The sequence below is a fragment of the Egretta garzetta genome, unplaced genomic scaffold, assembly GCF_000687185.1.
Source record: "Egretta garzetta isolate BGI_Z169 unplaced genomic scaffold, ASM68718v1 scaffold412, whole genome shotgun sequence".
Classification (NCBI taxonomy): Eukaryota; Metazoa; Chordata; class Aves; order Pelecaniformes; family Ardeidae; genus Egretta; species Egretta garzetta.
In genome coordinates, this window is record NW_009258770.1 from 620,873 (window position 1) to 647,721 (window position 26,849).

At 42.8% G+C, this 26,849-nt stretch overlaps 1 protein-coding gene across 1 annotated transcript in view; it reads right to left on the bottom strand.

Moving 5' to 3' along the window:
- AMOT (angiomotin) overlaps nucleotides 1-26,849 on the bottom strand; it is a 49,728-nt gene that overhangs the window by 20,761 nt on the left and 2,118 nt on the right. The window contains exons 2-6 of the mRNA XM_009649374.2: nucleotides 13,010-13,175; nucleotides 10,739-11,657; nucleotides 3,787-4,243; nucleotides 1,814-1,958; nucleotides 276-368 (exon numbers count right to left, since the gene is read on the bottom strand). Of these exons, the coding sequence (XP_009647669.1) occupies nucleotides 276-368; nucleotides 1,814-1,958; nucleotides 3,787-4,243; nucleotides 10,739-11,610 (1,567 nt within the window). The 5' untranslated portion in view covers nucleotides 11,611-11,657; nucleotides 13,010-13,175. The remainder of the gene's footprint in view (nucleotides 1-275; nucleotides 369-1,813; nucleotides 1,959-3,786; nucleotides 4,244-10,738; nucleotides 11,658-13,009; nucleotides 13,176-26,849) is intronic.

A 26,849-nucleotide genomic window follows, 5' to 3' on the forward strand; every position in this document is an offset into this window, starting at 1 on the left:
ACCCTGTACATTATGGGGTAAACACTAATTTTACAGCTGAACTGCATACTACATTTACTCCAAAATCTCTAATAAATGCCATCAGATGGACTTTACATACTGACAGAAAAGGAATTCTTGAATCCCTTCTCCACTGCCGGTTTTGAACTGTCACTGCCCTGATTTCTGTCCTGGCAGGAAACCAACAGATCCGAGCTAGGCTAACCTGCTGCACTGTTATCCTTCCCAGGATGACCAGAGCATTTCTATTGACCCATAATGATTGTGTAACTCACTTTGTGCAAAGAGTTGAGAGATGGTTTTCCGATTGTCTTCAGACCCTTCAAATTCCTTCTCTGCAAGCTGCTTGTTGGCTGTCTCCATACGTTCTGCAAAATTTTTCAACAAAAGGAACACTAAATAATTAAAAACTTTCAAGCATTAAGTTACGTCTGCTCAGAACATTTCTAATGCAAGCTAGGACCTCCTAATTCTACACAGCCAAAAGTAAGAAGCCTATCAGAAGCTGGCACTCACTTTTGACATGTTTTTAATTATGTCCTTGAGAAAATATTCTCAATGAGACAAAGCAGGTTAAATAAAGTTTCAAAGAAATTACTTTAAAAAATTGTAACACGTAAGAAGTTTATTTTTTCAAATTTTACAAATGTTAAGACACCTTATTTTTTCCACCGAACTAAGTCTCACCATGCAATTAAAAGATTCCCTTATAATTCTCCACTAAATTAGAAGATTAAATTAAGTTAGATTAAATTAAATTAAGTTAAACTAAGTTAGAAGATTAAGTTACTGCTGTCCAATTACCTAACTTTAGGGAAAAGTGTAAAACCCTAAGGACAGCTTAACAGTTCTGCTGCTGCAGGCTGTTAGAAAATAATACCCATCTATGACAATAAGAATGAAATGTTTATGCTGTCTTTTATTATGAATAAGATTATTTAATGCAGGCCTTTGTGTACTGTCCTTCTCGATAGCGCTGGGCACTCTATGGCCTTACTTCTTGGATGCAAAACAATTTCTGGTAAGACAGTTTTGGTAAGAGACTAGGGGCACTGAGAGCAGATGACATGTAGGACGATCAGAAGGCTTTCATCAAAAAATTAAACTTATGGTTTAAAAGACTGATTGTGCACCTTTAAATATCTCAAATTGCAGATGTTTTTTGCCTTTCAAACGAATGCTTAAACTTTGACCTATGTTAAGGTCAAACACCATTCAACATCATTCTGCACTGCCAGCCGTTGTACTGCCTCAGCCTTTTAGCAAGAACCAGGCGCTAATAACATCTCACTCTGGAAAAGGAAGGGAGATCCAAAAAACCAGATGCCTACATTGATAAGGAATGACAAGACCTTCAGGAAGAACAGGCAGCCTGCAGTTAGTAAGTCAGTGCAAAAGGGTCACTGGACAGGAAATAAAGTGAACATGCCTGGTGTGGGATTAGGCAGTCAGCAAACTGTCTTTCCATTTGTATAAACTGAACAAATTGTACAAATTGTGTCTAGGATATAAGACAAGAGAGAATTCCAGGCTTGCATCTGGTTTATGGTATTTGGCTTATCACATGTTTCTTCTCAATGAGAAACAGGCTGGAAATGAGAGACCACAGCACTCTCCTAAACCTGTCTTTTCTGTACTCCCAGCAAGTGCTTAAGATCTCAGACTACTCAATATACCTGAGGATCCTGTCATATTCTACTTGTGTCAACAGACACAAGGAATTCTGCAGCAAAACACTGTCCTGCCAAGCAAGTACAACAATAGAAAAAAAAAACCCAACCACATTGAAGAACAGAAGTTTTACTTCATTCACCTCTTAGATCCCTGTTGAAATCATGAAGCCTACGAATTTCTCCTTCCAGCTTGTTTCTCATGGCCTTTTCCAGGGCATCCCGCTTAGAGGATGATTTCTCCAGGTTTTTGTACGCCTCTGAAACTTGCTGAATTTCTGTTTCCAGCTGCAGTGGAAGTGAAAACAAGCACTTACTATTTTATCACTAACAAGGCTTTTTGTTCAGGCTCAGAAAAGAGATTGCTTTCAAGATTTCTTTGTTAAAAGAAACCTACACCTATACATTAAGTAAAACGACAGAGTCTCAGGTTTGTGATGGGTCCTTCTGTATAAAGAATACCAGTGACCGAAATGAAGATCTGGACTCTCCTTCCAGACTCCAGCTCTGTTTCCCCAATATCATCAGAGCATAGATATAGCAAATTGAAGAAGTGCAAATGTCACCTATTTTTTTCTAAGATTGGAGCAGTTTGGCACTACTGTTAGCTTGGGCAAAAAGCATTTATATAAATAGCTAATGTGATATCAAGATGAGTAAGCAAAATAAAGCAAGAAAGGCAGACAAAACTATGCTAAAAAAATGCTAGCGGCAGATCTTGCGTTACTGATGAACTCTGCAGAGCTGTAATTGTTATGGTTCAAAATTCACAATAAAACCTCCTGATGTTCCATGTTTACACTTCAACAACTCAGTTGTGCTTTTAAATATTCAATTTACTAAATGGGGGGAGGGAAACATGGGCAGTAAAATATGTTTTATCCTTCCTTCTAGCCTTCAGTGTAAAGCTTCTCTGATCACCCAGAGCAGAAGGAGATTCACTTCTAACTCTCCTTACCAGGCATGGTTGTGTATTGCTATGGAAGTATGGATCCACATAATAGCAAACCCCATCAGCACTGTCTACAGCAAGTGATCAACAGGGGGTGGAGGGAAGCGCATTTTTATCCTTCTTTCATTATCAGGAAGCTGTCACACCTTTCTCTAAAGCATTTCCTGGCCAGGAACCTTCCAAAAAAAATACAACAAACCGAACAAATGTCCCTGGAAAGACGTAACATAGGGAATAAATGAGCATGGAAAGCCATGCTGGTCACCTGAACTCAAACAAGTGTTTTAAGCAGCCACACATTTTTATGGCCCCGGAGACTGCTCAGTGCAAAGAGCACAGCAAGGCCCACAAAGTCCTAAATTGCAAGTAGCATCAGCCTTTTCACAGCTGCAAGGCAAAAGCCAAGCTGACCTGCTATGCAGCTTGAAACCACTGGTCATCAAGAAGTTATTTCTATGAGGCTGCAATGAAAATACCTCTACACATGCATGTTAATGATGGCTCTCACTGGGATTTATTTTTTTTTTAAACGTTTTAGCATCACTTACTCATTTCATAAAGCCAAAGATGGCAAATAGCTTGATCCAAAACAAGGTACTAAGTTTTCATGGAAGTTGTGTGGTAATGAGGGAGTGTCAAAAGAAGTGTTAGTTTCAGTCCGGCAGTCCGAATTTCTTTAATGTAGCCATAGCAGCAGTACTTAGTCTTGCACACTGTCCTGCCAACCGGTTTTGTAGCAATGTCCCCTGTTGTCTCCTTGAGTGACCCTGCTCTCATGTCATTCCGAACAGGCCCTTCCTGAAGTCTCTAAAGTCTTTTAGACTGATGGGAAAATGAAGCCTGCTGCTATCCTGGACGTAAGAACACCAGCCTTAATTTAACCGAGCAAGCCAAGCAGTCAGTCTCTTCAAGACAGCTGATGAGGATGCTCTTTTGAGCATGGCCAATTAACTGTTAGAATAAAACCGAAGGCAGAATTCTGTCTTCTGACACAGTTAAGCTGCTGCCCAAAGGGACAGGATACAGACTAATCAATCTGCATATAAAAGACTCTAAAGTAGATAATCAATCCCTTAGGCAAGGCATGTAACAGTTGCAGATTAGATGATTCAATTATGGACAATACTAGACACAGGAGAGTACCTGATATCCGAAACCACCCACCTTCTGCAGCCGGGCTACTTTCTCGTAACACCCATCCAGCTCCTGTCGTAGAGACCGGTTCTCTTCTGACAGGATTTCCACCATTTGCTGGGCCCTGGAAACTATGGCAAAAGGATCTACTTGCATCTGCTGATATGGGGAAGGTATCTGCTGAGCTCGGGACATTACTGAATAGGAATCGCCTTGCTGCTGCTGCTGCGGGCCTAGGAAGGGCTGGCATAGTCGGTACAAATCTCCCTGATGGACTTGGTTTGACAAGAATGGCTGCTGGGTCCGTGGCAGAATGCCAGGATCTCCCTGGCTTGGAGTCAGAGGTTGCTGATGCTGGGAAGGGGACAGCCTGGATGGTGGTGGAGACTGAAGCAAAGTCAAAGATCCCAGGGATGTCAAGGAAGAAGTTGGGCTGTGGTGGTGAGGTGGTCTCTGTTGTAACTGCAGCTGCACATCTGGGTTCTGCCTGGAAAACAGAGAGCAGACGCTCCATCAAAGTCATGCAGAAGATGGTGCACAAAGCCAGTGACAAGGCGCGCGACGACCTGTGCAGCTCCTATGCATGGGTCTTCCCACACAAAAGACTCATAGGTGAGGTCTTCCTCATTTCTGTAAGTTCATTTTTAAAAAATGCTTCAAAATCAAATAATTATCAGAAAATATATTCTAAGTGCACAAAGGTCTTTCCTCCTGAGTCTATTTTGTACAGAAACACTAAGAGAAACTCCATCAACAACTACTGACCAAAATTATTTTTATAACTCTTCTCCACACTTTGTGGATAAAACAGCTAAACTGAGGACTGCTAGGAATGGGCTCTTTTGTTCTGTCCCAAAATGTGCCATCGCTCATGGAGAAAACAATGAATTTTCTTCTGCAATTCAGGCTACAGAGTTAAAAGGATTGGCTAAGCTCTATGTTAGTATGCCAGCACCACTGATTTGAGCTTTCTGAAATATCAACCAACAAGCTGCAGCCTGATCAAATGAGACAGTGAAAGGATCTGAAAACAATCTAAGAGTCAGAAGCAGCCTTTTCATTCAGAACCACTCTCAGTCCTATGCAGTAGATTTGCTTATGGCTCCTAACAATAACCTCTAGAGGATATCAAAGACAGATCTAGCAATCTACAACATGCTTGAGTCTATCACAGAACTCACTCCAAGCTACACCAGCCCACATTTCCCAAGCACTGGAGATCCCCAGCTTAACTTCTGCTGTATTAGCCAAGTAAGAAACCTCTCTTAGAAGATGGTGTGGATTTATCATGCTTGGATGACCTCAGGAGGCAGGTTTTGCTTTCTCCTCCAAAAACATCCAACCTTTAACTTCTCTGGATGTTCTTTATTCTAACAGTTGAAGTCACTCCCTCTCCATGCTGCAGCCAGTCTCTTTTTAAGCACAGATTTCAGCCTGGTGCAGACCCAGTCTGGCTGTTCAACATGTTCTGAAACACTCCTGCTCTGATAAAATTTCCCACCCTTTGGGATGCAGTTCAACCCTGCAGCTGGAAAAGCACACACTGTTGTTCCACCTGGCCGTAGCCACTACAGAATACCCTCGTGGTTGCCTGTATTCACAGGAAGGACTCTATGCGCTTGCTCTGCCGAGCGCAGTAGGGGTAATGGATGTACAAGACAGCCCTCAGCATAGCTGTCCCACCACGCCAGGAGCATTAGTGGCAGGTCAATTGACAACAGCAAGCGTGAAGCTGAACTGGGAACTAAAGGGTTACACAAGGGGCTTCTCAGCCGATGTGCAAGCACTCAGCATCCTCCTTCCTGTTCTCTGCAGAAAGACCGAATCAACTCTTCAGACCCATCCAAAGAGGAAATGTCTGCATTACTCACATCTGGCTGGCAGCGCATGTAGGAGTTTGTACGTTCTCAGCCCAGCGCAGGCTTCGCTATTTCAATATCATGCATCTCATGCCTCATTTTCCCTGCTTTCCAGCAGAGAAGGCACATAGAAATCTCCAAGCTGATGCTCAAATTCCTTCACAGGGAAACAAATCTAGCTTTTGTCACTCAAGGAAAAACAAATAATTACCGCTCTGGTTACTGTTTCTCTCTTTCTCACACTCAGGTGACCCTGTCAGCAACACCATTTCAGGAGCTGTATTTCCCCAGAAATGATCATATGCAGTGTGAGGATCTCAGGGGTCATGCAGAAGAGAGATGTGCAGTTAATTTCCTCAGGAATGTTCAGTTTAGTAGCAGCAATCTGGTTCCTCCACTCCTGGGAGGTCAGCTCTACTTATTGTTGCATTTATTTCATTACCTTTATTTGCCCGTTCTCATAATGAAGAATGAGGCAAAACCGTCACATGCCACGCTCAAGGTCGTCTGGTTTGTCCCAGGTAGTTTCCAGCTCCTTTCTTAGCTCACCCAGTTATGTGCAGAGCTAAAACTTTGCATCTTCAGAAACCACTCGTCTCCTTGAGCTTATTTTTTACCTAACGTCACGCACCTCTCTTTTGATGTTATAACCCATCAGGGAATAACCTTGCTGTGGCATTTAACCTATGATGACCTACAGAGGTTAGATCAAAAGAGATAACATTGCCAGTCTGCCTCATGGATGCAAAAAACCACCTTCCCAATTTTGAACCTACAAAATCCCCTCTCTTCCAGTCTGAAAATAACCTGAAGCAGTTGCTCAGAGAAACTGACTCCGCTGATGCCAGTGTGTTAACATTATAAGCCTAATGAGGACCATTTAGATGCCAATGTTAACAATTTGAGCTACTTGACTAAAAGCATCTCGTTATTCTGCCACCAGAGACACACAGGCAGAATCTTGCCATTTCCGCAGGACCTGAGCGCTAATGAAAGGAACACAAAGATGGCCAAAGAAAACCAACAGCAGCAGCTAAATTCTCAATGGGCAGTCTTTGTACTGGCATGCCTGGTAATGACATTTTTTTTTTTTAAACCTATTGTAAAGAACAACTCTAGGAAATCACGGCTGAGTATTTCTAAACAAGATACATTTCCAAGATTTTCAACATCTTGGCACTCACATCCAAAGCCTCTCACATCTTGAAATTATACCAATCTTGTGGGTTCAAGCTACAACATGAAAGCGGGGAGACTCTAGTTCTCTTGGATTACCGACGGCATTAAAGCTTCCAGAATGTCACAAATGTGTTTATATTCCCATCAAAACAGGACAATGCAACCGGGGTAATACCTGCAATCTTTAAGGAAAAATCCTAGTAACCTCACAGTGACAACTAGACCTTTTAAGATCTCGTATGCAAGCTTTCACATACACATTCAAAAAACTTGTTAGCATCCCCACTACTTTCAATTTTGTCTTATAAAATACTTACATATATTTTGTGGGTTCAAAATACCTGGCTCTGAGATCCCTCAGATTAACATGAGAATTGCGGAATTTATTTCTCTGGTAAACCAATTTTGGACTGAGAGATGCAGAAAGGCAAATGAACACAACCGGACTTTTCAAGATTTTTAAGCCAGACTGCAAAATTTTAAGGTAGAGATCAGTGCTGGGGTCACCTAACAGAATTGCTGACACAACGGTAGTAGAAACCTCCCTCTATGAGAAAATCAGTCCTCAGGTTACCCTGCGGTAGTAATTAAAATTATATCCAAACTAACCCCTTCATGCAAAAATGCGGAAAGACTCTCAAAATACGTGGAAAACAAAAGTATGCAATCTCCTTTCATTTGCCTCAGTGTCGCAAATACCTGAAAACACCAAACACATGAAAAAACCTCAGGGCAATAATTCCCTCAAGTGTTTAAGTTTGAAAGCATAACTTTAAGGGCCACTTCATTTTTAAGACTGTATCATGCAAGAATCTCTGCTTCCCTTACAGCCCCTGGCGCGTATCAGAGAAACACACCACGCGGGCCAAGTACAAACCTGGATTTATGGTTCTGCAACTACAAGGGTCACATTAGCTTTTAAGCCATGAAGACAGAGATATGCAGTAAGGGCAGCTCTGCAAGCAAACCTGGCCATCAGGAGTCCTGAGGCTGCCAGGATTGCAAACATCAAGTCGCGCAGAAGATCTGTGGGTAGAGCAACACTCTGGCTTGTTGAATTTTTTTTTCTGCTTTCCCAGCTTCTCCTGCCTGTTTCAAGAAGCTACAGTTCCCCTCTCTTCCACAGCCCTCCTGCACAAGCTGGGAAACGCTGACTGCAGGAGGGAGCAGGCTCCACTTGATTAGACGGCTGAAATCAAATCGATGCATTTTTGTTCTGTTTCCTAGTCATACCTGATTATCCCCCGCTTTGATGCTGCTCAGGGGAACGCAGTGCACAGAAGTGATTTACTAATTATGAGACAAATTCTGCAGACCTCTTTCTCAAAATGTTTCTGTGAAGTCAATGGGATTAACCACCGCAGCAGGAGCTCAGTCATTTGGGCTCCGAACAGAGGATGGCGCTTGAATCAGAGAGACAGCCAGCTTCCTCTGCACCCAAAACCATATCCAACACCAGCCCCTTTCGCCCCGTCTCTCGCTGTTCTGCCACAGGAGACCTTGCAACCCCACAGGACACTGAGCCTGAAGCACCCACCTTCTCCTCTTAGACCTGAAGGTTTGTGTTCATCACCAATGCTAAAGTGCAGCTGAGGTATTAGGGAGAGAATAGGATTTGAGAGCTTCACATGCAGCCAGCCCTCTTCTGAACTTTCTTTAAAATTTCCAAATAACAGCACAGATGCCTCCAGCATGCCAAGTATTTACATTAAACCAAGACCATTACGAACATGTATGTGTTCCCAAACTTACACCGCCCAGGAGCAGGTGAGGCAAACTGTTTGCAGACTGGTTTAAACTTACCACACAGCCCATTCCTTTCCCAGACTGGGGAGGGTGAAGCATGAGAATGCTGTGAATTCCCCAATGTTTATCTTGCTCAACGAGTTTTATTAAACCGCATCGTTAGGTCACCCTCAAATTCCCCCAAACAATGAGGGGAAAAACCCGCAGAAAAGGGTGTGGCTTCACGAGCAGAAAGAAGGGGCTTTGTTTCCTTGACGCACAGTTCAAAAAATGCACACATTTACCAATCCAAATTAATCCCGATAAACACAGAGCTGCAGCGCAGGAAAACTGGAGTCTCTGAAAATACTTTATCACTCCAGCGAGGCTGCAAAGACACTCATTAGCGCTGCCCGGTGCGAGGCAAGCACACTCCCAAAAGTTGTATGCCTTTAAAAGCCTCACACCATTACCCAGCTGCACCTTTAGGAACACAGAAGGTTTCTTGTCTAAACGACGGTTTCTCTCAAAGTGTGTGGGAGAGGGAAGGGAATAGAGGACTCGCTCCCTTCCTTTGCTACGCTGCTCTGTAATTTATGGATTAGTCTTGCAATTGTTCTACTGCTACAGCATTTGATTGCAAAGGAAACCTCTTCTCTGTGCAGCTATTTAGGTTAAAAAGTAACCTCATTAGATTCCAAATGCTTTGAAGACAAATTTCAGTTGCTTCCCCTACTGGAAACCTTGCCAGCTGAACCTTTCTCTTCCCTCCCTCCCCCCCCCCCCCTTCTTTCAAAGCAGCCAGGATCCATCCAATACAGACAAAAATCACCCTGTCTAGAGGAGCTGACTGTTGGCGTGTTTTCAAATACCTCTCCCTTAAACAGCAAGCAGGCTACGTCTCAGATTCACTATATATAATATTATGAGTATTTCTGATGCAGCATAACCATTAAGGATCTGTTTCCCTTTCCTGTGTGCACAGAGATTTGAGGCCTTTGAATTTTCAAAAACATTTGCAACGAGCTTCTACAATCATTACCCCCCCTAAACCCTTTACTTCCCCTTTTCCTGGCCTCTTTATTATTTATTTAGCCAGATCAAAGGGCCTTTTCATCAGGCTTGTATGCTGCTGAAGTCATTTCAGATCACAAACAATGGTGGACAAACTCTGAAAATAGCTCCCCATAGGACTAGGAAGGTTCTGAGCAGATTCAAATTCCCCAAAGCTCAGACTCTGTTCCCAAATACAGACTGGTTTCTTCTTCATGCTCCCCTCAAAACACAACACAGTATGTGCAAACACAAAGGCACGGAGACCTGACCATTTACTTATGTAGCAACGCCCTCCTGTTGCTCCTTTGTTTTACTCTTTTAGCTTCAAAATGAGGCCAAAATCACTCTACCAACTCACACCTGGTCTTAGACAGAGATGAGATGGTAAGGGAACAGGTAAAGCAAAGCCGTATTCTTAGCCCACCTGAACAGAACTTCATCTTCACCCACACGGACATCAGTGTTTGGCTCAAGCCAAATCTAGCTCCTTATCTAGAGGAAACCAGAACAGGCTGAGATTTCAAACGATGCAAGGAAAATTAGCGAAAGCTAAGCAAGTAAGCCTGGGATGAGGCACAGAGCACGCTCCATTTTCCACTCCTACGCTTTGGTCCACTGAAAATAAAATTTGAAAAACTCTAAAGGAAGCTTGGGTGATTTTTGTTACCTGCACCATTATTGCTTTCATCCACTTTCTCCTTTCCTACGTAGCATTTAGATGCAGTTTAAACCCCCCCCCAAAAAATCTTTTGTCTGGGCAGATGTAATTAATGAACAGCTTAAGTCTTGCAATCAGTAACTGCAAGTTTCTACAATGAATCATACCATAACTTTGGCTTTTGTAGCAAACCTTTTGTAAGGCTCTGGAGCCTCAGTATTAAACTTCTCTAAGCCATAAAATCAAGCTGGCTTGTTTGGGGTTTTTTTTTCATTTGTGGTTTTTTTTTTTTTAAAAAGAGCCAGGCCTCTCTAGGTAAGCTACTGAAACAGGTTACAGTCAATCGCGACACAGTCTGTAGCTGAACACAGTATGTCATCTCACATAATAAAGACGGGATCTTTGCTGAAAGAAAACCTGCCTCAGGAATGAGGGCAAGGGACTGAGTTTTATACTGCCTTCCCTCACAGGGCTGTCATGGAGTTTGTTTTAAGATCTGGCTTACCTGACTGACCCATACTCAGGGGGATGCTGATACCTCATCATAGGCCCATCGGATCTTCCCTGCTGGCTCATGCGATGATCACTATAGAAATGTCCCGAGTCCTGAGGTTTGCAGTTCATAGATGGGGTAGACACATTTTTGTAAGGATACTCTGGAGGAGGACCCCGCTGCTCCATTCCTTTCATGTTGGGCTGGGAAGGGGGCTGTACTGAGTTCTTGTAGAACTCATTAGAGCCAGAATTTTTATAAGGGTCGCTGGACTGCTGAGGAGAAAGTGGAGAGAGGGGGGAGAGCGGTGCGCTCGTGACAGGCGCGTGGGCCTTGACACCGCTGGTGGCCAAGGACAGCTGCATCAGCCTCTCGCTCAAGGAGCGGACGTGCCCTTGCTTGAGGTCCTTAAGTCCTTCATCCTGGTGGACCTTCCCTGGGCTCACCCGCTGAACCGTGGGCCGCCCTTCAGTCCTCATCTTTTGGTTGGTGACCCCCGTTACATAAAACGCTGCCCCGACACTAGCGTGCGGCTGGCCCCTGAAATACTGCGACTGGACTTTGGCTTCCTCATAGGTCGGGAGATCCTCGCTGTTCTGAAGTCGCGGGGAGAGCTGCTTCTCCATGATGCTGTTGTCCACCTGTATCTCCTGGCCCTGGGGCTCCTGACGGGCAGCATGAGTCACAAGCTGGTGGTCCTGGGAGCTCAGCCCTTCGTTCTGAGATGCTGGACTCCCAGTGCTGCTGAAAGGGGGGGCATTTCCTGTGGCTTGCTGGTGTAAGGCAAGAAGGTTACGGTTGTCATTTGGGTTTCCGTATCTGAGCTGCTCCTGCAGCAGGCGCTGTAAAACTGTCGTAGCTGCTTGCTCTTCTGAATTCCTCATCTCAAACTGTGGTGCCTTTTGGGTGGAATGTAAAAGCTGCCCTTGACCTAAGGAAAGGAGACACGGTTATTAGCGCCTGAGTGGATCAAGCAAGAGACATTTAAGAGCAATGGCTTGAAATACAGAAAAAAAGCAGGTTAGATTACCAAAGGTTCCCATAACAATGGGGGTCATTAAGGCCCTTGACCTAAGAAGGACTTGCATGCCAGGGGGCAAAGCCTTGAAAGGTGATGAAAGGTGACTTGCAAGTTTATAGGAATATCAATCGACTGCAAGCTGTAGGGATGCATGCTGAATACCTCAGACAGCAAGGCTGCTTTCAGGCAGAAAGGAGACCTAGACTTCACAGGATGATGGTAAAAATGCCTGAGACCTGTTTGCTTTACACTTAGGGCTACTAACAGTGAAATACACTTCCTGTATTTCCAGGCAGACAAGGATTAAAGGGTGAAATCAGCAATTTGTAGAGGAAGTACAGAAATCTCTTAGCTTAGATTGTTTAAAGCAATTAATGAATACCTCGTTAGCCAGCTGGTTTTCAGAGTTATGAAATACCCAGAGTGAGATCAGCACCTAGGCTCCCTGCTGCAGAAAACACTACGTACTGGTGCAAGTGAGGACTCCATAACTTCCTGCTATACAAAGGCAACCAAATCCTCACATATCTAAATATCATCAGCCGAATGCATGCAAATGCAAGAGGAGGAAAAAGAGTTGTCTGATCTAAGGAACAGAAAAAGACCTCTGAGTGGCAGGAAAAAACACTGTGTACCAATGAGAGAAGCACAAAGAGCCAATGTCAAGCACATCCTAAGTACAGATTAAGTCAGTGACCAACAGTGATTACACTTTGCTCAGTCTCCAGTGGAGTCAGGAATTTGTCATGGAAACTCAAGCCCATTGGCCTCGTACGAGTTGAAATATCCAAAATTAATGATACCTTTGAGACATTTAACTAAAAGCAGAGCTACTTTTGAGCTACAACAGTTCAGAATAGAGTCTGCTTTACTTGTTGGCTAAGCTGTGGCTCAGCCCCGACAGCAGAATGCACGTTGGTATTCCAGCACTTTATTTTGACACCTTCTTTCTGTCTAACGTTGTCCTTAGCAAAAGGTAACTTGCTCCCAACAGTTTGTTCCATGGCAGAACCAGGAGTCAGGAGACCTGAAGGGTCTGCTTTATTCTGCATCTCCACAGCCACCCAGTTTCTTCCCCCAGTCCAGCCTACCGCAGGAATCTACCCCCGTAACACAGGCAGACAGAACCCTTCTGCAAACGTTGATGAAAAGAAAGTTAAAATCCACCTCATTCCATGCTGCCTCACCAAACTGGGAATTCAGGCCCTGTTAACTGGCCTGGAAAATGATTCTTCTGAAATCCTATTTGAAGTGGCACATACCTATTTCCTTCACTTTGACTTCCTTGGTAAGGAGGAGCAGCTCTGCCACATGGGGGGACGCACACAGCCTTCCTCCCGCAAGTCCAAAATCTCCACTCAGAGATGGCTTCAGTCTCCTCTTCAGTAGGCCAGATCACTTGATACTCTCCTCGCCTCCAAAATAATTCTGAGGAAAGCATTGAAAACATCATTTTAATCAGCAGATGAGACCCTAGAAATAATAAACCTTGGCCCATATTTCAGATTTTGCTTTTGTAGCTCCTTGTTTTCTCCCAGAGCCAAACAATTTTGATCCCTTTAGGATGAATGAACCCCCCTGTCCCTAGCAATCTACTCCAGCTGCTGCTTTAATCATGACAATTTCTGCTCCAAGATTAAATGTTGCCAAGTAATGCTCTGTCCCATCTGTGCCTCCAAGTGAAACAGTGATTAAAACTCGCTAATTCTTTAACTCCATTGTTTTATTTTTTGCTAAGAATGCAAGCTGCAGCACAGATGATGATACCCTGTGCTTACGGCTCCTTTTCCAGTGGTGCTGCATATTTCAAGCTGTATCAGCAGAAATCCTTTGATGAAAGGTGATATGGTCAACTGCTTTATAAACTTCAACAACTTATGCCTCAGAAATGACTGTGAGTACGATCAGTATTAGCTTTACTTTACAGACTGGGAAAGTGAGGGGAAGAAAAGGACACTGACAAAGTATATGCCAAAAATATATTGAGAACACAGCTCTAATTCCCAAAACATTCTTTAATTACCTTACTTTTCCCTTTCAGAACATAAAGCACTAAAGAAACTTTAACCATTGAGGGGAGAATCAGGAGGACATAGAAAATTGTGTAGTTAGGTGTTGTTACTCAAGAAGTGGTTAAATCTACTCCTGAAGGTGTCCTAAAGAAAAAGGCGAATGACGCAAAAGAAGTGGAACGTACTTGTGCATTCGGTGTGCTTATAGTTTAAAGGCAGGCAATTGAAACAGAATGAGTGATATTAAAAATATTAACTGCAACGTATAATTTAACTTAATTTCCTGGAATGTTGCAAAAAATAAAGTGAACAGATGTAGCGAAGGAATGCAGACGTGGATACTTCTGTCTCTGTCTTATTATGGCACACATCCACACCCAACAAAAATTATCTCAGATCTGCAAGTTAAATACTTGAGGTGTCAACAGCAATTTCAAGGCACATGAACAATATCTAAGCAGGGAACAAGGCTGTGTTGTGTGGTATGGTACTTCAAGATGGTGGTTGAAAAAAACATCTAATGTCAAATTCTTAACTGGTGACTTAGCTCGAGAGGGATATATTGAAAACAGCTGCCAGCAAATATGCAGTAAGGAACCTTTAAACCAGGCATTAAGATAGCAGATAACTAGAGCAATTTCTAGCCTCTTTTCCCAGTGTTGCACAACGAAGTTAAGGATTCCTTGTCCCCCTCATTCCAGTATCATCACTGACTTTTTTTTTTTTAAAACAAAGTTGCCCTAAGCAACCCTTTTTATTAGAGCATAAAAAGGCTTTTATTATGCAATATGATGCTGCCTTTCCACCCAAAGATTTCTTTTGTCTCAACTGGAAAAATCTAAGGGGGGGTGTGTGTTTATTTTTTTAATACAAAGATACAACCCAGCTTGAGATTCTGCCTCTCTGCCTTACAGATTTTCTCAACAAGACAAATTCAATCTGTGCATGTTTAACTCCTTCAAATGTTCGAGGAAGTAACTCCGTATGCAACCATTTCACACACAGCGTTTCCCTTCACAGCAGTACAAGCTTATGCGGCTGATCCGAGGGAGGGAGAGCACAGTTCACACTGAAAGTATTTGCTGGAACTGAATACTACTAATTTGAGTGTGGATGTAAACTAGGAATCAGTCTGGAAATCCAAAACAAAAGGTGGACTGACGTACAATATGAAGATATTCTGGCCAACAAATCCACTTTCTTTAAATACCAACTGTTAGCATTAAGCCTGTTTTTTTCCAGTTTTATCCCATTATTTTTAATTAACAAAGAAAATCTTGTGCAACTAACTTGGGTGGCAGCATTCCTGGAATCTGCTTTCTGAGCGAGCTGGAAACTCATGGCAGAACCAGCGAGTTAACTTTTTTATGTAATGAAACACAAAAATGAACAGCACAACCGGTACTAAAGCCCATGTGTTATTTAACGGTTGGACTTGATGGTCTTAAAGGTCTTTTCCAACCTAAACGATTCTATGATTTATTTGGACACCAAATTCGATTTGTGTTAGGCTCTTCCAGCAATTTCAGTTTTCAGTGTGCCAAAGATGGAAATTAGTGAGGTGCACTGGAAAAGTTGTTATGATAGAGCTGGAAGGAAATTGGGATAGGTTCTGTAGACATTTTAAACAGACATATTTGGGGGTTTAGCCTAAATCTATTACGATGGATAGGGCTGAATTCAGACTACCAACAACACTACAAAACTGTACTGGCTTATGGATTAATGGTGCGCTCCTCATAACCACAAAGCCTACAAATGCCTTGCTTTTCAACTGGAAAATTCAGTTTTAGATCAATCCTGTTCCAAGGAACCACTGTGAAGTAGATTTCCCAGGCTGAACCAATTTTGCAATTTGTTCCTGAGCATCGTAGCTCTATCATTTTACTACCCGATTCTAACATCTAGTTTGAAATTACTCACGGTAACTTTCTACCTGCGTGGTCTCGAGCAAAACATCAGAGTCTAGAACTGGTAGAACTAACACAGGAATTGCAAATAGCGTTGCACATAACCATGCTGAGATCAAGAATGGGCACAAAAGGGGAGGTAGTGTAGGTACTATTTAAGGAAGAAAAGACCCATGTTTGCAGGGCATTGTGTAAAAAACTCAGTAGCTGAGGCTTCTGTCTTAAACATCTTGTAATTATGCACAGGAACCTTGCCAGTCCCTCGTGAGGAAGAAAGATTAATGAAGAATTTAAAATGATAATACTGCCAGGCTGTAAGGAACCAAAGCAGCACATTTCTGTACAGCATGCAAATATTTTTCAGCATTATAAAAATAAACAAGCTTAGACAAGTGAGCTACTCACCACTGTTTGATGACTGGCTATAATGCTATAGCTCAATTAACCTGCATGGAGCAATAATAACCTCACAAGCGAAGAGAAGCATCTTTCTTTAGCTTGTGAAACTAAGAGGAATGCAAGAGTCCCTGTGAGGACAGCCTGTACATACTTGCCCAGAATTACTGCTTAGCCAAGAAGCTAATTAGCTTACGCATCAGGTGGGATGGGAACAGGTTCACCACCTCAAAAGGCCTGGAGTACAGTTAAGCACTTTCAGTTTTACTACTAAATTTTGTGTCACTCATACACAGAACAATCAGTGACAGATGTCAAACTCAAGCAGTAAATTTTGCTAAGTAATTCTGTGTTTTTCTTAAAAGATGTGCAGGTGACGCTGCTTATCCTGGTTGGCAACAGGTGATAGGATGCTATCAGCTAGATGAACTCTTAGGTGGTTGTTTTAGGTGCCGAGTTATCTTCAGACATACCTGCAGACTGTAATAGAGGAGGGGAACACAAAACAGAGATAGAATAGAAAGGGCTGGCTGTGAAGTTCCTGGGCAATTGCAGAAACCGGCCCGCATGCTGAGTCGCCCACTGTTTAATAGAAATATGCCTTTGCTACATGGCCTACGCAAAACCCCGCAGGCTGACTGCCAGATCCTGCAAAATTCACTTAACTTGAGTGTCTGTAAGACCACTGGAAACATGGCTATTCTGCACACACAATCACTTTGAAGTGGCTAGGAGCACCAGATTCGCAAGGGCGAGGTCCAAAATTATTTAATGAACAGTGCAGGTTATCACTGAATGCTCTACATTTCATTTCAGCCCTACCCAAGGAGGAGGAAGGGAGAGAATACACACTAGGATAGTCCTTGAGAATAAAGGTTCCCAACGTCTGGCGCCAACACCCAAACCTGCAAGGCGGCATGCAACGAATCCCAGAGCTGTGACGGAGTTTTAGCACCTGCTCCTAACCAAAAGTGGGTTTCAGACTCCAACCATAAACACTTCCCCAGCTTTCATTTAACCACCCTGTCCCTGCTTGCCTAGATCTGCTGACTGTGGCTCAGGTGATCCTGGAGGGTGGCACTGAGCAGGTGCATGGAGCAGTGCCAACATTACTCATCTTCATACCAGAAGGACGGAGTCACTGGGCAAACAAGAAAAACTTCCTCCTTTTAACTAAAAACAAGAACAATGTCACCCGGAGGGGTGCAAATAATATGCATACCCATTACATGAGCTCATCAGGCAATTATAGTGAGAGGCCACCAGAACACTCAAAGATGGATCACGGTTCTAACAATTCTCTGGGCCAAACAGAGCCTACCTTCAGCAAAGACTAGACTGCCTCGCCGAGAGCCACTCACCATTCTCCTCACATGCTCGTGGTATTGGAATTTGGGCACAGAACAGCACAAGAAAGCCTGGCAGGCCTGAAGAAAAAGCAGCAAGGCACTTGGTCTGGCTTGACACAAATAAGTCAAGACATCAACATAGGAAGACCCCTTCTAAATAACATCTCTAAGGAAAAAACTGGAAAGACCTTACTTGACCTTTGAATTACTGCTCCCTCACTATAAAGTATCAATTTCTTCATAGGGAAGCACCTATAATCTTCACCAACATAATTTAGGTTTTATATTACAAAGGAAAAAAAAAAAAAGAAAAGAATAAACATTTACAGAGCCTGGCATAAATAGGAATGCTTCATGGCTTTTAAGTATTTTGATAAGAACACTGTGGAATTTCAAGTTCCTCCATAAAATTTCGAAAGTCAGAGGGGTAAGGAGGATTTATTCTGAATATACCTGTCTAATAGCAAAACCAGTCTAGGTGTATTCCTCCAGTTGTTTTTATTGGGAATATTTCCACACAAATACATCACACCATTCAGTTACTTAAACTGTTGGGCAGCACTACCAAGCGCCACTCACACGCAGAGAGATAACCCTTTAGTGGCACGTACTGCAATTTCTGCATATTTAATAAAACACTAATTCCAGCACAGGCGGCGGGAGCTCTGCTGCTAACTTCATAAAGGCCAAGATCTCACCTTTTAGATGTCTTCTTGCTAAAACCAGATCAAGCTCACACGGGTTTAGTCACATCAGGTCTCATTTCAGAGGACTGCCTCCTTCCAGCGCATACCGAGCAAGCTTCATCTACTTCGAACTTCACAGATTTCCAGTAATTATCCTCATATAAAACCGGGGAATTGTTGTAAACCCAAGCTGCAGTTCTAATTCAACAACAAGTTTTGTTTTGTCTTTTTAAGAAGGCTCCACTTCTTGCTGCTGCTAGCACTCAGGCAGCGCCCTGCGTCTGTCGTCAGCAGCCCCTGTCCCACAACTATCCCAAGTATGCCTCAGCACCATTTTCATTGCATTGTGTGGTTTCTCCATTCCTTCACTGATTTAGTCCAGGCCTCTCCTCGGGGCTCTCAGATAATGAAAACCATGTGAGAGTAAAATGTAATCTTCAAACACGCAAACCAGTTTCATGTGCATTATCAGAAGGGAGCAAAATGTTGACAGTGCATCATTTGTCCCTACCGATAGGATCAGGCTGTTTTAATTGCTGGTGAGATAAAAAAAAGATTAGAATCACCATCTACGTTAAAAATAAAGTCAAAATTTGAACTTAAAAGCTTAAGTCCTGAAAACGAGGGAGATACACTGCCCAAGCAGATATATGCATTTTATGCTACCTTAAGGTAGTTTTTCCTCATATGTCAGTTGTGACATCCCGAAAATTTGTATCATAAGTTCACACAAATAAAAACCGCAGGTGGAGAAGGGTGTAGAGAAGAAAACAATCACTATGGCCTAACTTTAGCATGGAATTTTCTGGGTTTTTTCTAGCATTACCACAATTTGAACTATTTTAAGCCCCCCTATGGAGGAGCTCTTCTTATTTCACAGAGCAGTTTTACAGAATTTAACGGGACTAGTCACAGAATATGGAAAGCAAGCAGGCACGGGCTCTCCTTTTTTCAAAGGGCTGCTTTTTTTTTTTTCCCCTTTATAAAAAGAGAAACAGTTAAAATACAGTTAACTTATCAGTCTTCAGTCAGCCTAACAGCTGGCAATGCTTGTTCTGAGACACTGTGGCCCAAGGAAGGGAGCAAACCTCATGCAGTACCGGGAGAACCCAGTAGCACTAAGCAAGCCCATTTTGTGATCTCAACGGGTAGCATGGGTTAAAAAGATGGATCTGCATTTTTTTTAAAAAAGTAAAACCCAACAGAAGATCCAGACCACCAAAGTTTTGAAAGCAAGGATGTTATAAAGTGGTTTTGGTGTTGTTCTTTTATCATAACCACCTGGGTTTTTCATGTGCACCTTGTAAAAACCTTTAATTACTTGTAAGATGATTAATTAAGCCTTACCACCACACTGGGAGGAAGATATTACTACGTTCGTTTTAGCACAGCATTGATTGGCTAAGTCCTGGCCTACACGTATGGTTTTGTTGCCACAACTATGTCACTCGGAATTGATTTCTTTCAATGCAACTATTCCAGCAACCACTCTAAAGCAGATGCAGTTACACCAGGAAATAATTGTTTTGGGGTATATTACTTAGGAAACCTTGTGTAAACCATACCAGCACTTCTTCCTTGCTAATGCAAACGTCATCCCTACTAGAAAAATTTTCCATAATAACTGGAGCAGCAAATATTTTAAGCATAGATCCTGCCTAAATGGTTTTGGTTGGAGATGTAGGCATCCCAGAACTTGTGCAAGCAGAAGGCAGGGGAACTTTCTGAGTATTTTCTACGGCTGGAGAAGATACTTCTGCAAGGTATCCCTAGCAGCTGCAGAAACAAGAAGTTAGAGCTACCCAATATTCCCCTAATGAAGGAACTCTGCATGTTTGTGTTTTGATGGTGCAGTGTCAGCAGCTAATAACACACCATGATCTTATGCCACTTAAGCACTGAGATGTGCTAAAATGAACTTCACTGAACGGGCAGAAACCACGGGTAACACAGTGCTCCTTAAGCACAAATCCAAAATAATGAACCTTGCCCCAGCTCTCGTTCAGAGCTGCAGTCAATGCCAGCAGTGCTCGCAGCAGGAGATGCACTGAGCTCTCCACCGCCTGAAGAAAAGGGGAGGGATGTGACTGCAGGGCCCCAGGCGGGCTGGAAAACCTGCTACCCCGTGTCCGGCAAGGCAGCACAGAGCTGAAGTCCTGCCTCAGAACCGACTGCCTCCCACAAGCACCATCACAGGCCCTGATCTCCGTGTTTCAGCCTTTTGAGATTGCTCCATGGAAACATCCCTTCAAAATGCCACCTGAGTGGTTTGGGATGGGGCCAGCGGCATTCCAGACAAATTTTCTCTTGCCATCCCTGCTTCCCCAAATCAGAAATGCACTGGTCTTTCACCAGGTGGTAAATCCACTCTTCCCCCATGGGTGCTAAAATTTTTTTAGTACTACTTCTTTTTTTAAACAAGATCCAAGTGCTCCACACCTGATCCCAACATGGCAACAGCAAAAGCTGGGTTTTTTCATGTACCTTTGGAGTACTCTCTTCTGCCTGCTCTCAACAGTTCCCTGATCTTACCCAAAGGAAGGGTGGAATAGACTACGTAATTGCTCCCAGTCTCTTCAACCTTTATCATTCTGCAGTAAAAAGTGTTTCAGATTTGTTTTTACCTAATACAAGTATCAGCATTCAGTTGTGACCATTTCAGTAAACTACACACTGCCGATTCCTCGCGCACCTCTGCAGGCTATCTTACACTGCTTCCATGTTCTGTGTCTCCAGAAATACGGAGGTTTCAGCTTTGTTTCTTTTCAAAAAGGCAATGGGAAAACCAGAAAGATATGTTTTCCCACCTTGTTCTTCTCAAGCCCCATGACAAGATGGGCTAGCCCTAGCACAATGCAATAAAATTTGTTTCAGCTGGACACCGAACCACCCGAATTAGAACAGCAGGAAAAGTCCAACAAACCCTGAAGTGAACAAAGTCACTGAAATGTGGAATTACTTTCCCTGAGGGTTACAGTAAATAATGCTAAGAGATTAAGTAATTCTTTTAAAAAACAAGTTGTGTAGAGACACAAAGCATTTTAAAGCAAACAAACGTTACTGTGATACAACTCTAAGACAAGGTCTTACACATGTTAATGAATTCATTAAACAAAAACTTAAATTGGCTTAATTCATAGACATTCATGTAAGAGAACTGCTGAACAACATCTTGGTCTACAATTAGACACTGTAAGTGCTTTGTTAATACAAATACAAGTAAGGCCTTTAAAACCCAATTTTATTAGATCAGTGAACTTTTTTATGGTTTAACCAAAGTTTTGGCTCTATATTCTAACCAATACTGATGAACCTTATATAGTTCCACAATAGTTATCATGGAAAATGACCAGAGACATCTCCAAACTCTCAAAGATTTTCAAATATTTAGTATTTAAAAAAATAAAAAGGTCATTTTAAGCTTAGACACAACCAAACTAGACAACAGTCATTCTGAGAGAGGATGAGAAAGTAAAAAAGCAACGAGTATGAAAGGCAGTATTTATCTCTGAACCCTTTCTGCAGGACCAAGAATGCAGACTGCGTGCCAGTAAAATATGAGACGATTCAGCTATTAGAAACAGGAGAGAGCGCTCTCTTCTCCAACGCCAACCTAGCAATACGGGAGCTGCTCACAACGAAGCATGACACATCGAACAACCATCACGACGGCTGACCACAGCTCACGGTCCCCAGGCGCTACAGCAGACTCCAACGCATGTTCTTCTTTCACTTAAGCTAAGCACCTCACATAAGCACTACTCTACTAAGACAGGATTTTAAGGCGTTGAGAACTCTGTTTCCACAGGCCTCTTTATTTTGTTCTGGTTTGTTCACTATTTTTTCTTTTCCATTCCTATTCATTCACCTATTCATCCCTCATTCACCAACCTCCCACTTACATGGAACGTCTGGTTTGCCCTGAATGGCCGTTTATACACAGGTAAGTTTCAAATAAATTCTTAAAAAATTACATCCAAGTCTGTACATAAACACAAAATTCATCAACCCTGAAAAACTTTCACTTAGAGGCATAGTAGGCAAGTAAGACAAATATTATATTGCATATTTAAAAAAGCTTTGCTCCTAGGAGCTCCTTTACATTACTATTCCCCAAAGTTGTTGAGATTTCTTTTTCTGTCTTGAAGATTACATGTCAAGGCTACTCTGGAGAGCCAAGTAATGTGCAAGATTTGGGTATCTGCTGACTTTAGAGTTCTCCAGACAGTACAGTATTTTCACATGGATACAATTTTGGCATCAGGTCTGGTCAAAGCATGAACCAAATACTTTTGCAAAAGCTGAAGGCATGGCCGTAGCGTGGAAGCTGCAATATGCAATTCTTCTTGTGGCCAGCACTGCATTCCAGAGCTGTTTGGGAAGACACTCTCTCCTGTCTAAAAGGGTTTAACAACTGAGAAGCTCCTGCAGCCAAACTGGACTCATAGGGCAGCTATGTGCCTGTTCTTTCATAAAGACAATGATTTAAAACCTACAACATGATGATGCCATATATGGGGCACATTCAGAGAGAAGATCAGGCACAAGAGGTAGATGAAAGTCTAATCTAGAAAGTAACTACTCATCAGAAAGTAAGGCAAGCAAAGAATTCCTGAAAGCAGAAAATGAGCTTACAGAAATTGGTTGTGGCCCAGACTCAACACAACGGACTAAATCATTTTGACAAATCCTCTAGTGCTTCCTGAAACTTTATAACCCTAGCAATAGGCAATTTGGAAGGCTCCTATGAAGAACCAAGAGATCCAAGTCCTCTCCTGCATTTCAGTGGATAGAAGAGGAGAAAAAGAGCCTTCAACCTTATTGCCAATCACCAAGAATGGCTGTTCTCGCACTATTAAAAACATTTGGTCTCCATGGAAGGGGGATACCTAGCAGCAAACATTGGCAATCAAGGACATTCCACTCCCACTATATCGTCCACAATAGCAAGGAGAGGGGGGAAAAAAACCCAAAATCCGTAAGGCTGTTTCGATTAGGAAACATTTGAGAAGACTTCTTCAAAAGTAAACGTCTGAAAATTCCTTGAAATATGGGAATGTGCAACAACAGTTAGATGGGGGAACACAGGCATCTTTCTTTATTCTGAAGGCATTTACACTTCACCCTGAAGTGGGAACATCTTATAATCCAAGAACCTTTTGCCAAGAACAAGGTCATGCTTTCCTTTTTAATTCAGAACAGAACCTAACGCACACCACATTCTGCACTGAATGAAGCAGCTCGTAATGTACAGGTGTTTGGAGCCAGGTTTTAGCTTAATACAAACTCTTAACATGTAAGAACTTTCTTATACTGGGCTTCGTCTTTCTGCCGGGTTACAGTTCTGCAGCTCTTTAAAAGCTGTCGGTAAGAATGAAGCAAGAACTGCAAAACAGAATTCCGCGCCAAGAGAGGTATGAACAGATAAATTCATTCACAGGTAAAAGTATTTATGCATTAACATACACTTGGACTGTTGCTAATTCTAGAATTAAAGACTTATCTCTGTATATACACTAATATGTAACAATCTAAACCTACATCAGATTTTGCTCAAATTAAGAAAATAAAGCCTTTAATGAGCTGCAATTTTACTTCAGCTGTTCATTCACTGTAGTGACAGTGAGCCCGAGCCATGGACCAAGACAGCATTGTGCTGAGTGCTATACAGTTAAATGGTGCAAGTCGTTCCATCAAAAAAAAAAACCCACCAACACCCCCAAAAACCCAAATCACATTACACTCAACTGGAGGTAAAAGGAAGGGATAGAAGAGGGAGAAGTGGTTATGTTTTGAGAACTTGGGGGCTGCAAATTCCCAATTTCACTGTCATGGTTAGGAAAAGGTGGCAGTAAAGCAATGCAACCTTATTTCTAAACAAACAAGACAACTGGTCATTCTGCTGATGAAAGATGGGATAAAGAGAACAAGAGAACTATTAAATTATCTACACTTCTGGGATTCTTGCTATTCTTCTGCAAAGTGAATGGCTTATGCTAATCAGGATGCATCTGAAATACATCATTCAAGCCTTCTTGTACAAATATAGTTCTTATTTATCCAGAAAGATCCCCACCAGCTGGCAATGTTTGCATACAATGTTAAACCCAACTTCAAGAGCCCATGCATTATGAGTCATTTTACATTTAAAAACATTAGTTCTCTTAGCTGTTCTTGAAGATGGTGTATCCCATGAGAAGAATTTTCGTGGAATTCAACAATAATACCCTATGTTACCATCCTACTTTCTCTAGCACAAAGAAGTTACAAGTTTTCTGTTGTTTTTTTTTTTTCTCCTAACGGTGCTTTGCCTACAGAACATCACTGGAGAAGGAACAAAAGGATTTGCACCAATCCCTTCTATATGAATCAAATATTTATGCTATACCCTCTTCAAGCGCTTTCATCTAGTAACCTGTGGAATGTGATCTCCTGACCTTAACACTCAAGCACATCTAAATCAGCTGCCCTTTGAGCCGTATTACAGACTACAGAGAATTTTTATATATTTGTATTACAGGCATATGAAAACCTTGTGGCCCAGCCATGGCTTTCTGTGCTACAAAGCATCCGGTAGTCCAAAGCCACTCAAGCATGCCTCAGGAAAGAGCAATACTTCGATTCTCCCAAGTTTATGGCACAATCGGATGTCCTGTGTCACCATAAATAGGTAGAATGATGAACCACACTATCAGTATATTAACCAGCCATCACGATTTAAATGTGCGTCATGCCAAACAATGCCTAAATGACAAGGTGCCAGCACCACTGCCATCCCGTGTTCCACTTCATGGCCCATCCTGCCTACTTCGTGCTGCCCAGCTTCCTTTCCGCCTCCAGCCTCCTCCCCAGGACAGGCAGTGCTGCCTGCGAAACATTTCCAGAATCAGAAAGACGAGTTTGGGGGAAGACCAGACACCCCTTTCCCCCCTCCTGGAAATCCTACCCGTTCCTCAAGACAGCACTATAGCAGAAACAAATCATCCTGTGTTGTGCCTGTGGCTCCCAGGAATGTTTTAAGGACAGGGGTGATGATGCAAACAAGCAACCTGGAGAAAAAAAGAGGCAGACCAAGTGCCCCAGATGAACCTGCAACATCAACTATGGGACAAGTTTTTCCACGGTCAGCTCACTCCTAGCTCGTGGTCACTCCTCCTAGGAGGAGCAGTCACTTAGATAACCCTGGTCAAAGTCTGACCCAAAGATTTAACAGAGTCATGGTCTTGATGCTAGGGTTCATTTTTTTGTATCAGTCCTGAAAAACAGACATGATGCTGCCCATCGCTCACATAGGAACAGCACAAGGGTGTAGGACAAGCTTGAGAAGATGGTTCTTGTCTTCCCACCCTGATTTGGCAGAAAAGCTCAGTCCCCAGAAAAAGTCAAGGGGAGCACAAAAAAGTGAGACAGCAGCCAAAACCTGTGCCACGTCCTCTTCCCGCAAGATGGATCCTGGTCAGTCACCTGTCCCAGTCCCCTCGCAAGATGCCCCGCTGGCTGTTGCAGCTCCACAGAGATGGAGGTGCCCTCAGTTCTCTGAGGGTCCATCAGCTCAGAGCACACTGACTTGCTGCCCCCACCTCTACGGGAGGAACGGAACACCTTTCCCACTTTTGCTTCCTCACAGAAATCCCTCCAGGGGAGAGGAAGGGAAAAAAAAAAAAAAAAAAGGCAAGAGGAACAGGGACCACAACTGACCAATATTTAGCATTTCCTGTATCATCTACAGGAAAAACCCACACAGTGGGGAAGAGAGTGATGTCAAGGCTGGTTTCACCACATAAACAGCCAGATCCTCCTGCCGGGGAATGCTGTGTGTTTCCACAGGGAACAATATAACCCTCCCTGCAAAGAGGAGTCCTACTACCAGCCACGCGGAATTCCACAGGTCCTTCCCTTGCACAAAAGACTGGTAGAGATGAAACTCTGGCTGTGGAGAAGCGGGTAGGTGGGTAGAGAGGTGAGGGAGAAGGAAAGTCAGAAATTCAGAGCGGTATTGTCACTTGTGAAACAGCACACATTCAGCACTTGGCCCCTAGAGAAAGGAGAACGCTACAAAATGTTTCCCTGCACAGAGACTGGGCCTCCATCCAGTTATTATGTGCACATGTCCCTGCTGCGTTTTCAGTCTTTAAAACAAAACAAAAAAAAAACCAACCTCACAACAAAGAAAACATACCCTTACACTCACTCTGTACAGTGCCAGGCGTGTTCCCAGCCATGCTCAATAATCTGTTCAGGTGTCTTAATTACAGGTTCAACACCTTACAGCTTGTGACACAGCAGTAACGCACTTAACGTAAAACAAATTCCAGTGTGAAACAAGAAATCTCAACCGACTGCGGAAGCCCTGTTTGCACACGTGCATACGTAAATGCACATACGTGCTTCTCCATGAAGCATGACGAGCAAAGACAACCTTGACACGTGGATTACAAGCACAATGACTGCGATTATTTTCTCAAAAGAAAAGAGCACCACCAGAAACGCGGCCGCTTTCAAACACAGCCTGACACAGACCCACTTCAGCGACTGCCACAAATTTTTACTTTAGGCAATTACACAGAAATGCATCACTATTCATTTTGGCTATTTACTGTAGTGAAATGGGTGGACAAGCGTATTTTTTTTTTGCAAGAATTTTGCAAGATGAAGAGTAATCTTTACAGGCGAGAGAAGTGATGGGCAGAAGCTGACAGAGAAGAGAGAGCAAGTCTAACTCCCAGGTTTAGGCTGCGAGAATGAATGC